Source organism: Pongo pygmaeus, chromosome 19, assembly GCF_028885625.2.
Source record: "Pongo pygmaeus isolate AG05252 chromosome 19, NHGRI_mPonPyg2-v2.0_pri, whole genome shotgun sequence".
Lineage (NCBI taxonomy): Eukaryota > Metazoa > Chordata > Mammalia > Primates > Hominidae > Pongo > Pongo pygmaeus.
The window spans coordinates 16,775,693-16,788,399 of record NC_072392.2 but is presented as its reverse complement, the minus strand read 5'-3'; the positions used below and the strand labels follow the sequence as shown (position 1 = coordinate 16,788,399).

The 12,707-nt window shown below is 38.6% G+C and overlaps 1 protein-coding gene across 15 annotated transcripts in view; it reads left to right on the top strand.

Annotated features, from left to right (window-relative positions):
* The window catches only part of NCOR1 (nuclear receptor corepressor 1), a 183,432-nt gene that overhangs the window by 35,039 nt on the left and 135,686 nt on the right, over positions 1-12,707 (top strand). For all 15 annotated transcript variants that reach the window (XM_063656590.1, XM_063656592.1, XM_063656586.1 and 12 more), the window contains exon 4: positions 11,486-11,678. In XM_063656590.1, coding sequence (XP_063512660.1) covers positions 11,486-11,678 — 193 coding nt within the window. The remainder of the gene's footprint in view (positions 1-11,485; positions 11,679-12,707) is intronic.

Below are 12,707 nucleotides of genomic sequence, written 5' to 3'. Positions count from 1 at the left end.
TAGGTTGTTATTTGTATATAAAACTGCTGTTGATTTTGTATCCTGCAACTTTACTGGATTCATTTATTCTAACAGTTTTTTTTTTTATGTGTAGAATCTTGGGGAACTTTTATACGTAGGATTGTGTCATCTGCAAATAGAGATATTTTTACTTTTTCCTTTCTGACCGGATGCCTTTTATTTCTTTTCTTTTCTTTTTTTTTTTTGTTTGATTGCTCTTGCTAGTACTTCTAGTACTATGCTGATTAGAAACGTTTGCCACTGCTTCTAATGAGCATAGTACTAGATGGGAAAAGGATCCGATCCTTACCTTTCATGGTATCTTAGTGGAAAATCTTTCAGTTTTTCCCTATTGATTATGATGTTAGTTGTGGAATTTTCACAAATGGCCTTTATTATGTTAAGGAACTTTCCTTCTTTTCCTCAACTGTTGAGTTTTTTAAGTGAAGAAAAGATTTTGGACTTGTTGAATGCTTTTTCTGCGTTAAGTTAAGATGACGTGTTTTGTTTTTGTTTTTACTTCTTTTTACCAATAGGAAATTTTATATTGTCCTTTTTTTCTCCTTGAATTTTTATTTCTTTTCTTCTCCAGTAAACATTTTTTGCTAATATGTTTATTCTTAATAGCATTTTACTGATCACTTTCATATATTTCTGCTACAAATACATATAGAAATTTTGGGCCGGGCACTGTGGCTCACGCCTGTAATCCCAGCACTTTGGGAGGCCAAGGTGGATGGATCACGAGGTCAGGAGACTGAGACCATCCTGGCTAATACGGTGAAACCTCATCTACTAAAAATACAAAAAATTAGCCGGGCGTGGTGGCAGGCACCTATAGTCCCAGCTACTCTGGAGGCTGAGGCAGGGGGATGGCATGAACCTGGGAGGCGGAGCTTGCAGTGAGCCAAGATCGCGCCACTGGACTCCATCCTGGGCGACAGAGCGAGACTCTGTCTCAAAAAATAAATAAATAAATAAAATAAAATAAAATAAATTTATTTTTCTGTGATTTTAGGCCCTGAGTGTTTAAAAGTTTTACTCTGGATTAAGTTATGACAATTAGTAGTAGTAGATCATTGAACAAAAAAGCATAAATGTATGTATACATTTTATTACATTATTATTAAAAGCAAAAAGTAAAATCTTACTGAAAACATATCTTTTAATAAGAGAAGACTGGTTTCCCTTCCCCCAGTTATTGTAATTTTTGAGTACTAATTACTGGAAACAGGCAGGCTTCTATGTGAATACTATTCCAATTTTTATTTTTTATAGACAACGAATATTGTTCATCTAAGCAGGTAGAAATGGAATAAATTTTGTAGCTGCAATTTTGCTTAATTCTCTGAGTGCCTTCCAATTTCTAGACCAACAATCACAATGATCTGATATCTAAAATTATTATTTTTTTTAATCTTTCAGCTAAAAAACAGTTTCTCCTTTGATACAAAAGCAAAGAATTAGAAACCACTTGGTTTGGGAAAAAAAAGTTTGTTACCCATACTTTTGCCATTCTCTTTTTTCAGTATTGACATCATCATTTCAAATTGTTCTTTTGCAGCACTAGAGGTTTAGTTTTATTTGTTTGCTGTTTTCACTTTTTTTATTATCTAGGACAGAGGTTGCCAAACTAAGGCTAGTTGGTGCTGACCATATTCTGTCTGTCCTGTTTTTGTAGAGCCCTCAAGTTGAGTGATTTTTACATTTACGTATTAAAATAAATTTTATTATGTATATTTGAGGTTTACATGATGTTATGGGATACACACAGTTTAGCCAATGAACATATCTGTCATCTCACATACTTTGTTTTGGTGATGAATAGCTAAAATCTACCCATTTAGCAAAAATCCCTAATATAATACAATTGTATTAACTTTAGTCCTCATGTTATACATTAGATCTCTAGACTTGTTCATCCCACACATCTGCTGTTTTGTATCCTTTGACCTCCATCTCCTTATTTCCCTATCCTCAACCAGTGAACCACTGTTTCATTCTCTATCCCTGTGTATTTGAGTTTGAGTGCTTTTTTTTTTTTTAATATTTCATATATAGGGGAGATCATGCAATATTTTTCTTTTTGTGTCTGGCTTATTTCAGCATGGTTTCAGCATGGTCCATCCGTGTTATGGCATATGAAAGGATTTTTTTCTTTTTTAAAGATGAATAATATTTATATATATACACACACACATGCACACACATATACATATATATGTATACACACACACATCACATTTTCTTTTCTTTTTTTTTTTTTTTTTTAGACAGAGTCTCACTCTGTCACCCAAGCTGGAGTGCAATGGCGCAACCTTGGTTCACTGCAACCTCTACCTCCTGGGTTGAAGCAGTTCTCCTGCCTCAGCCTCTGGAGTAGCTGGGACTACAGGTATGTGCCACCATGCCCAGCTAATTTTTGTATTTTTAGTAGAGACAGGGTTTTGCCATGTTGGCCAGGCTGGTCTTGAACTCCAGACCTCAAGTGATCCGCCCACCTCGGCCTCCCAAAGTGCTGGGATTACAGGAGTGAGCCACTGTGCCTGGCCTGCACATTTTCTTTATCCATTCATCTGTCAGTGGGCATCTAGGTTGTTTCTATATATTAACTATTGTGAATGATGCTGCCATGAACATGGGAGTGTAGGTATCTGGTTGTTGTTTTATTCTTTTTTTTTGAGATAGGGACTTGCTCTGTCACTCAGGCTGGAGTACAGTGGCATGATCATGGCTCACTGCAGCCTGGACCTCCCAGGCTCAAACGATCCTCCCACTGCTGCCTCCCGGGTAGCTGGCACCACAGGTGCATGCCACTGTGCCTGGCTAATTTTTGTATTTTTTGTAGAGATAGGGTCTCACTATATCCAGGCTGGTCTTGAACTCCTGGCCTCAAGCGATCCTTCTGCCTCATCCTCCCAAAGTGCTAGGATTACAAGCATGAACCACTGAGCCCAGCCCAGATATCTTTATGAGGTGGTGATTTCATTCCTTTTGAGTATACAACCAGAAGAGGGATTGCTGGGTCTATAGTAGTTGTATTTTTAATTTCTTTGGGACCTTCCATACTGTTTCCCATAATGGCTATAACAATCTACATTCCCACCAACAAAATACTAGGGTTCCCTTTTCTCCATACCCTCGCCAACATTTGTTATCTTTTGGAGAATAGCCATCCTTACAGGTGTGAGGTGAGATCTCATTGTAGTTTTAATTTGCATTTCCATTGTGATTAGTGATATTGCGCACCATTTTATATATCTCTTGGCCGTTTTTATGTTTTCTTTGGAGAAATGTCGTTTAGGTCCTTTTCCCATTGTTTTCACTTCTCTTAATGTGATATATCCCATTGATGGAATTGTGTATGTTAAACCAGCCTTGCATGCCAAGGATAAATCCCACTTGCTAGTGGTTTGTTTGTAATCTTCGTGATGTGTTGTTGATTTCAGTTTGTTAATATTTTATTGAGGTTTTTTTTTTTTTTTTTTTTTTTTTTTTTTTTTTTTGGAGACAGAGTCTCGCTCTGTTGCCCAGGCTGGAGTGCAGTGGCACGATCTTGGCTCACTGCAAGCTCTGCCTCCTGGCTTCACGCCATTCTCCTGCCTCAGCCTCCTGAGTAGCTGGGACTACAGGCGCCTACCACCATGCCCAGCTAATTTTTGTACTTTTAGTAGAGACAGGGTTTCACTATGTTAGCCAGGATGGTCTCTATCTCCTGACCTCGTGATCTGCCCGCCTTGGCCTCCCAAAGTGCTGGGATTACAGGTGTGAGCCACCACGCCCGGCCTTTATTGAGGATTTTTGCATCAGTGTTCATTAGAGAGATTGACCTCTAGTTTTGTTTTCTTGTGACGTCCTTGACTTAGATATCAACTTAAATGCCTTTGACTTAGATATGCTGGCCTCATATAATGTTTTGGGAAATAGTCCCTCTAGCTCTATTTTTTGGAAGAGTTTAGGAGGAGTTGGTATATATTTTTCTTTGACTATTCAGTAGAATTCTGCCATGAAGCCTTCAGATCCTGGAGTTTTCTTTGTTGAGAAGTTTTTGATTACTTCTTCAGCCTCTTCATTTGTTGTTCGTTTGTTCAGGCTTTCTATTTCTGCTTAACTCAATCTTGGTAGGTTGTGTTTTTCTAGGAATTTATCCATTTCCTCTAGGTTATCCAATTTATTGACATATAATGGTTCATATAGTTCCTTATGATCCTTTTTATTTCTGAGGCGTCTGTTGTAATTTCTTCATTTTCATTTTTATTTTATTTATATGAATTCTAAGGTATTTTGAAATATAATTACCTTTATAAATTTCCTTTCTGATTTCAGCAATTTTATAAGGTACCTGATTTCCCATTTCAAAAATGTGCTCACTGTTTGGGTTTTAAGATGATCAAAGATTTGAAATATAATAATATTTTATTTGAGATGGAGTCTCACTCTGACGCACAGGCTGGGGTGCAGTGGCACGATCTTGACTCACTGCAACCTCTGCCTCTCATGTTCAAACGATTCTTCTGCCTTAGCCTCCGATTAGCTGGAACTATAGGCACTACAAAAAAAAATACTTTTTTTGTATTTTTAGTAGAAACAAGGTCTCACCATGTTGGCCAACCTGGTCTTAAACTCCTGACCTCAGGTGATCCACCTGCATCGGCCTCCCAAAGTGCTAGGATTATAGGCATGAGCCACCACTCCCAGCCTAAAATTATTATATAATACATTTCTTGGTTAAGTTTGGAGAGAGAATTCAGCTTACTTGTCCCCTAATATCTAAAAAATGTACAAAAATATATATTTTTCAAAAAGGCTAAAAATTTACCCTTTTATAAACAAGGAAAGACAGCTATTGTCAAAAACTTAGAAAAGTGGGATTCACGGAAAGAATTACAAGTATCTTGAATGACTTGGCCTCCTATATTCTATTGTTAAAGTAGCATTATTGTTTTATGAGTCAAGGAATATGAGTTTTTATTTTATTTCATTTCATTTTATTCTATTCTTTTTTTTTTTTTTTTTTGAGATGGAGTCTCGTTCTGTCGCCCAGGTTGGAGTGCAGTGGCGTGATCTCAGCTCACTGGAACCTCTGCCTCCTGGGGTCAAGCAATTCTCCTGCCTTAGCCTCCCGAGTAGCTGGGACTACAGGCTCGTGCTACCAATGCACGGCTGATTCTTTGTATTTTTAGTAGAGATGGGGTTTCACTGTGTTAGCCAGGATGGTCTCAATCTCCTGACCTTGTGATTTGCCCACCTCAGCCTCCCAAAGTGCTGGGATTACAGGCGTGAGCCACCACGCCCGGCCTGTTTTATTTTTTTGAGACAGAGTTTTGCTCTTTTTGCCCAAGCTGGAGTGCAGTGGCGCAATCTTGGCTCACCTCTGCCTCCCGGGTTGAAGGGATTCTCATGCCTCAGCCTCAAGAGTAGCTGGGATTACAGGTGCCTGCCTCCATGACTGGCTAATTTTATATTTTTAGTAGAGGTGGGGTTTCACCACGTTGGCCAGGCTAGTCTCGAACTCCTGACCTCAGGTGATCCGCCCGCCTCAGCCTCCCAAAGTGCTGGGATTACAGGCGTGAGCCACTGTGCCTGGCGGAACGTGAGTTTTTTAAAAAGAAAATTAAAAAAAAGCAGCATCGAAGAAAGTAAGTTAGTGAAATCCTAGGATTTCTCATAAATATTCTTTGATTGGAGAAAATTTCAATTGGTGGTGGTGATTGGTTTGCTTGAGAATTCCCATTATGCCATCCTGGTTTCTCAACAGCTGCAGAAAGGACAGTTGGGATGTGCCATTCTGTAAAGTGATGAGCCAGAACCCTTTGGAGTGGTCTACATGTCTGGCTGGTAGAGGGGGCCAGAGTCCTTAGCAAAGGCTAACCAAGATGTTTCCTAACCTAACCAAGATTTTTCCTCCTTTGCCCCACTTCCTTGCTCCCTTGGGCCGTAGAACAGTATTTAGAAAGCCATACCTATTCTTCCATTTGCAGAGAAGATGAACACATGCCAGAAAAAGTGGGAACAATCAAGGAGAACCCACCCAGACTATCCCACGCCAAAGAGAAAGGCTGCCACAATGTACCTGAGCAGGAGGGTGGGGAATGGCACAAACGAGATGAATATATTCCTGGAAAAGAAAATTAAAGCAATACAGTATGCCAAAAATAAAATCGCCACGTGTAAGAAACATAAACAAAGAGCATGCCTCGTAAGTGCTATGCACTATAAAAGAACTTAAATAATGAAGTATTCAAAAACAAAATGATAAGACAGCCAGATGGGCTAAATGTAGTTAGACATTTGAGTGCCCTCAAGATATAAAATTAGAAAGAAAAGGAATAAAGTAGATGTGGCTTAAGGTAAACCTTGTCTTAGAACAAAGTCTTGATATAATTAGAGTGAGTGCAGAAGAAAAAGACAAAGATTAAGACAATTAGAAAGAACTTGTAGGGAGGACAAATAAAGATCATCCAGTATACTATAAGAACATGTTTTTGAGGTGGAAAACCTGGTAAAGGAACAGTAATAATATTCATAATACAGAAATTCCCCATAAAGTTAAGGAAGAATTGATAGATTCTACAGGTTGATAAAACGTATCTTGTTCCAGGAAAAATTTATACAGAAAGAATGATCCATACTTAGACAGATCATGGTTAAGGAATTAAATTTCAAGGATAAGTAAAAGAATTAGGAATTCAGGAAACAAAATAAATGCTCCACAAGATGGAAGAGTCAGGCTACAAACTTCTACATAGCAGAATTGAGTGACAGAAAATAGTGAAGCAGTCGCTACAAAGTTCTGAATAAAAGAAATTGATATTCAAGAATATTATACCAGACAGTTTAACAATAAACACAACAGGTAGATGTTCTTAGACATGAAAGCACTGAGCAATTATAGCATCTAAAACTGAAAGAGGCCGGGCGTGGTGGCTCACACCTGCAGTCCCAGCACTTTGGGAGGCTGAGGCAGGCATATCACCTGAGGTCAGGAGTTCGAGACCAGCCTGGCCAACATGGCGAAACCCTGTCTCTACTAAAAATATAAAAATTAACTGGGAGTGGTGGCACACGCCCGTAATCCCAGCTACTCTGGAGTCTGAGGCAGGAGAATCTCTTGAACCCAGGAGGTGGAGGTTGCAGTGAGGGGAGATGGCAACACTGTACTCTAGCCTGGGAGACAGAGTGACACTCTGTTTCAAACAAAACAAAGCAAAACAAAACAAACAAACCTGAAAGAATTTCTTCTTTTTCTTTTTTTTTTTTTTTTGAGATGGAGTTTTGCCCTTGTTGTTCAGGCTGGAGTGCAATGATGCGATCTCGGCTCACTGCAACCTCCGCTTCCCGGGTTCAAGTGATTCTCCTACCTCAGCCTCCCAAGTAGCTGGGATTATGGGCATGCGCCCCCATACCTGGCTAATTTTTTTGTATTTTTAGTAGAGATGGGGTTTCTCCATGTTGGCCAGGCTGGTCTCGAACTCCTGACCTCAGGTGATCCACCTGCCTTGGCCTCCCAAAGTGCTGGGATTACAGGTGTGAGCCACCGCATCTGGCCTAAGAATTTCTTGATGACCGAATCCAGCCAAACAAAGAATGGATGCCATGGTAAGAGGATTGGTAGTTAGCCATAAACCCATCTTTTTTTTTTTAAAGAGACGAAGTCTCCAAACTCCTGGGTTCAAGTGATCCTCCTGCCTCAGTCTTCTGAGTAGCTCGGATTACAGGTGCATGGCATTGTGCCTGACAAATTTTTTATTTTTGTAGAGACAGAGTTGCTATGTTGCCTGGACTGGTCTCAAACTCCCACCATCAAGCGATCCTCTTGCCTTGGCCCCCTAAAGTGATGGGAAACGTGTGTGAGCCATTACATCTGGCAACCAGGGCACAGGAAAATTCAGAAAAACATTGAGTATGAAACATTCTCTTTTAGCAAGAAATCAGACTGCTTTAAAATTCTTTAAAATTCGAATGATAAAGTATAGTTACTTAAATGTGTTTTGTAACTTTAATTTGTTTTAAAGATGTTTAAAGGTGGTGTTACGAGATGACAAAAGTCAGTAAAATGGGGAACTTTACAAAGTTTGCAAGCCTACAGAGTTTTTTTTTGTTTTTTGTTTTTTTAAAGACATGAGTCTTGCTCTGTCACCCAGACTGTTGTGTTGTGCAGTGGCGTGATCTTGACTCACTGCAACCTCTGCCAGGGTTCAAGCGATTCTCCTGCCTCAGGTTCCCAAGTAGCTGGGACTACATGCGTGCACCACCACGCCCGGCTAATTTTTGTACTTTTTGTAGAGATGGGCTTTCACCTTGTTGACCAGGCTGGTCTCGAACTCCTGACCTCAAGTGATCCACTTATCTCGGCCTCCCAAAGTCTTGGGATTACAGGCGTGAGCCACAGCATCCGGCCCTGCAAAGATTTCTTTATGTGAAAATTTGCTGTTAGGTGTTTTTTTTTTTTTTGTATACACAGTTTATTTATTTTTATCAGCTGATGGGTGTTTGGATCATTTTTACTTTTTGACAATTATGAATAATTCTGCTGTGAACATTCATGTACAAGTTTTTGTTTGTACGTATATTTTCCTTTCTGTTGGTTGGATACCTAGGAGTGGAATTGCTGGGTCATGTGGTAACTCTATTTTATTTAACTATTTGAGAAACTACCAGATCGTTTTCAAAGTATACCATTCTACTGGTGTTAATTTTAAAAGGCAAATGCATTAATTTAAATTGGAGATTTCATGCTTAGTTCTACCAGAACTCCTAATATTAAATTGTACTTAGCAAATATTTTTGTTGTTTATTTAAATTTCTGAGATTTTATACATTAAATTATATATTTATTTATGGCTGAGTAGATTTGTTCTTCTAAAAAGGATTGGCAGGCTGAAATGGGAAGTAGTCTGATTTCTAGATAGAAAAAAAGCATTCCATACTCATTGTTTTCTTAGTTGTCCTGTTCCTTGGTACCTTAGTTTCTTCTCCAGTACTGGGTATGATATGCCTCACCTTCTGGCTTTGATAAATCTCAGAGGCAGAGTTGCTGGAAATGAAATGTAATACTTGAAAATTATGCTTTTGTAGGTTATGTTCTAGCTGAGGGGGCAACTGAGGGCAGAAGTCTAGCTAAGGCATTACTTGGGTAGATTACCTCTGGCCTTAGTGGAGGATGAATCTTTTGATTATAATAGCTTTGTAGTAAGCTTTAAAAGGTGAAGTGTGAGTTTTCCAACTTTGTTCTTTTCCAAGATTGTTTGGCTGTTTGTAATCCCTTGAGATTCCATATGAATTTCATGATGAGTTTTTCTATTTCTGCAAAAAAAGCCAATGGCATTTGATAGAGATTACATTGAATCCACAGGTTGCTTTGTGTAGTATTGTCATTTAATGACATTATCTTCCAACATATGAATTTGAGATTTCTTACTATGTATTAAGTCTTTTATTTCTTCGAGCAATGTTTTGTGGTTTTCAGTGTTTAAAGTCGTAAGCCTCCTTGGTCATATTTATTCCTAGCTATGTTCTTTTGGGTGCTCTTATAAATGTATTGCTTTTTTTTTTTGAGATGGAGTTTCGCTCTTGTTGCCCATGCAGGAGTACAATGGCATGATCTTGGCTCACCGCAACCTCTGCCTCCCGGGTTCAAGCGATTCTTCCACCTCAGCCTCCCGAGTAGCTGGGATTGCAGGCGTGCACCACCATGTCTGACTAATTTTGTATTTTTTAGTAGAGATGGGTTTTTCTCCATGTTGGTCAGGCTGGTTTCAAACTCCTGACCTCAGATGATCCACACGCTCCGGCCTCCCAAAGTGCTGGGATGACAGGTGTGAGCCACCGCACTCAGCATAAATGTATTGTTTTTTAAGTTTCATGTTTGGATTGTTTAATGCTAGTGTATAGAATACAACCGAGTTTTGTGTGTTGATTTTGTATCCTGCAACTTCGATGTATTTATTTGTTAGCTCTAATAGTTTTTTTTGCCAATTCTTTAGGGTGCCACATATGGAATCATGTTGTCTTGAATAAAAATGCTTATTTCTTTTTAATTTGGATACCTTTTATTTCTTTTTCTTTCCTAGTGCTCTGACGGTAATTTCCAATACCATATTGAATGTAAATGGTGAATGCAGTCATCTTTGTCTTGTTCCTGAAGTTTCCCACTCCTGAAGTTTTTTGTGATGTCACTCTGAATTTTAAGATAATAGGATTCTGTGTGTTGAATGAGCTTTAAAATTTTGAAGTATAATAATTTTACAGAATTTAGCATTCAGACCAGGTGCGGTGGCTCACGCCTGTAATCTCAGCACTTTGGGAGGCTGAGGCAGGTGGATTGCTTAGCTCAGGAGTTCGAGACCAGTCTAGGCAACATAGCGAGACCTAATCTCTACAAAAATTAGCCTGGCATGGTGGCTCGCGCCTGCAATCCCAGCTACTGGGGAGGCTGAGGCAGGAGAATCACTTGAATCTAGGAGGTGGAGGTTGCAGTGAGCCAAGATGGGGCACTTCAGCCTAGGCCTCAAAAAACAAATAAACAAAAAAAGAATTTAGCATTCATTTCATTGTCTGTCCTCAATATGAAACCCAGCGATTCTGTTTTCAGTGAAATATTGCTTTGCAAAGCATTAGTTTACAGGTTGGCCATGAGATACAATATCACCTCTGTAAACACCTGGTAGAAAATGAAAAGTCAACTTAATGAGCACTCACGAGCAGGACTCAACAATACATCCTGTAAAGAAATGAAAGATTCTGATCTTCAAGTTATGTATTTAGGGAAGCTAGACAGAATACATGTTTTTGGGGCCAGGATGATGTTTTAGAAGCAATGTTGGATTTCTCCTCAAGAGACTTGTCTTTAAGACTGAATGGTACCTCATAAGTGAGGTCATTTCTCTTTCTATGTAACAATAGCTGGGAGATTTTTATTTCTTGCTTGTTTTTATTATTGCTTGAAAAATGGTGGCTCTTCTGGTTTATATTATCCCAAATTTAATTATTATGGCATTTTAACATTAAAAAATATTAGTTTATAGATATTCTTCAGCAACTAAACTTTCTGCAAATGTTTTGTTTTGTCTTTCACTTCTAGATTAGTTTTTAATCCTCCCCCACCAACCTTTTTTTTTTGTTTTAAGACAGAGTCTCACATTGTTGCCTAGGCTGGAGTGCAGTGGCACGATCTCAGCTCACTGCAACCTCCACCTCCCAGGTTCAAGCAATTCTCCTGCCTCAGCCTCCCGAGTAGCTGCGATTACAGGCGCCCACTACCACGCCCAGCTAATTCAAACCTTTTTTAAAAATTAGACTAGAAGTTTAATGGTACTATAGTGAGGTATATATTCTTTGGGGGTGGGAACAGAAGGGGTACGGATTCACTTTGAATGTAAGCATGACTTTTTCATTATTATTTAAAAGTCTAACCAGGGATGTTAGCAGGGAGTTGTACATCACTTACAAATTTTCAAGTGTTTATTTTCTTTGTATGTATTAGGCCTCAAGAAAGGAGAACTAGTTATGAACCGTTTCATCCAGGCCCATCCCCAGTGGATCATGATTCACTGGAATCGAAGCGACCACGTCTGGAACAGGTTTCTGATTCTCATTTTCAGCGTGTCAGTGCTGCGGTTTTGCCTTTAGTGCACCCACTGCCAGAAGGGCTGAGGGCTTCTGCAGATGCTAAGAAGGTAAATATTTGTTCTCTTACCCTGTAGAGTTGTAGGTTTGTAATGTTTATTTAGTTATACTCATGCATAGCACCTCAAAGAAAGTCCAGTTACACTAGTCTGTAAAGGTTAGTGGTATGGGAAAGTAAAAATTTTGTTAAACAAAACTAGAAACCACAGATGAGTGCTCCAGACTGCTAAAGTGAGCACTTTTGCCTTTTTGGTAAGTGAAAACAATCCAAAAAGACTGCTCCCATAAAGAAGAATTTCTATTAAATAATGCTCAAGCATTTTTTTACTGGCTTGCTGGCTATAAAATGTGGTCAGAGGTACTCAAGGCTACTAGTTTTGTTAAATCTTGATTAAATTTTAAATAAGTCCCTTAAATTTAGTAGCAGTTTATTAACTGCTATATGGGAGAAAACACATCCAGGTAAGGTTGAATTGTGCTTATAAGTTCTATACAAAAGAAAATTGTTCCTAATTTATGTAAGTAATACATACTTATAGAAAACTTGGAAAATAGGAAAAAAGTTACCTGTAATCCTGTAACTTGGAGATAACGACCCTCCCCCAGTTTTATTGTGGAATAAAAATTGTGTATATTTATGGTGATATTTATATTTATGGTGATATTTATACAGTGTGATATTTTGATATATGTATACATTGGGAAACTCATCAAGCTAATTAACATATTCATCACCTCACATAGTTATTATTTTGGTGGTAAGAACATTTAAAATCCACTCTTAGCAATTTTTAAGTATATAATACATATTATTAGCTATAGTTGCCATGCTGTACGAAGATAACAAGTTTTAATATTTAGCTATATTTTGTGACATTTCAAACAATGCGAGTTCTATTAAGAACTTTCCCCATGCACTTATTTTTGTTTACCCATCTTTTGTGAAATGTTTGCTCATGTAGTATGTCCTTGTTTTATCGCTATGTTTACCTTTTTCTTTTTTTTTTTTTTTGAGATGGAGTCTCACTCTGTACCCCAGGCTGGAGTGCAGTGGCGCGATCTCGGCTCACTGCAACCTC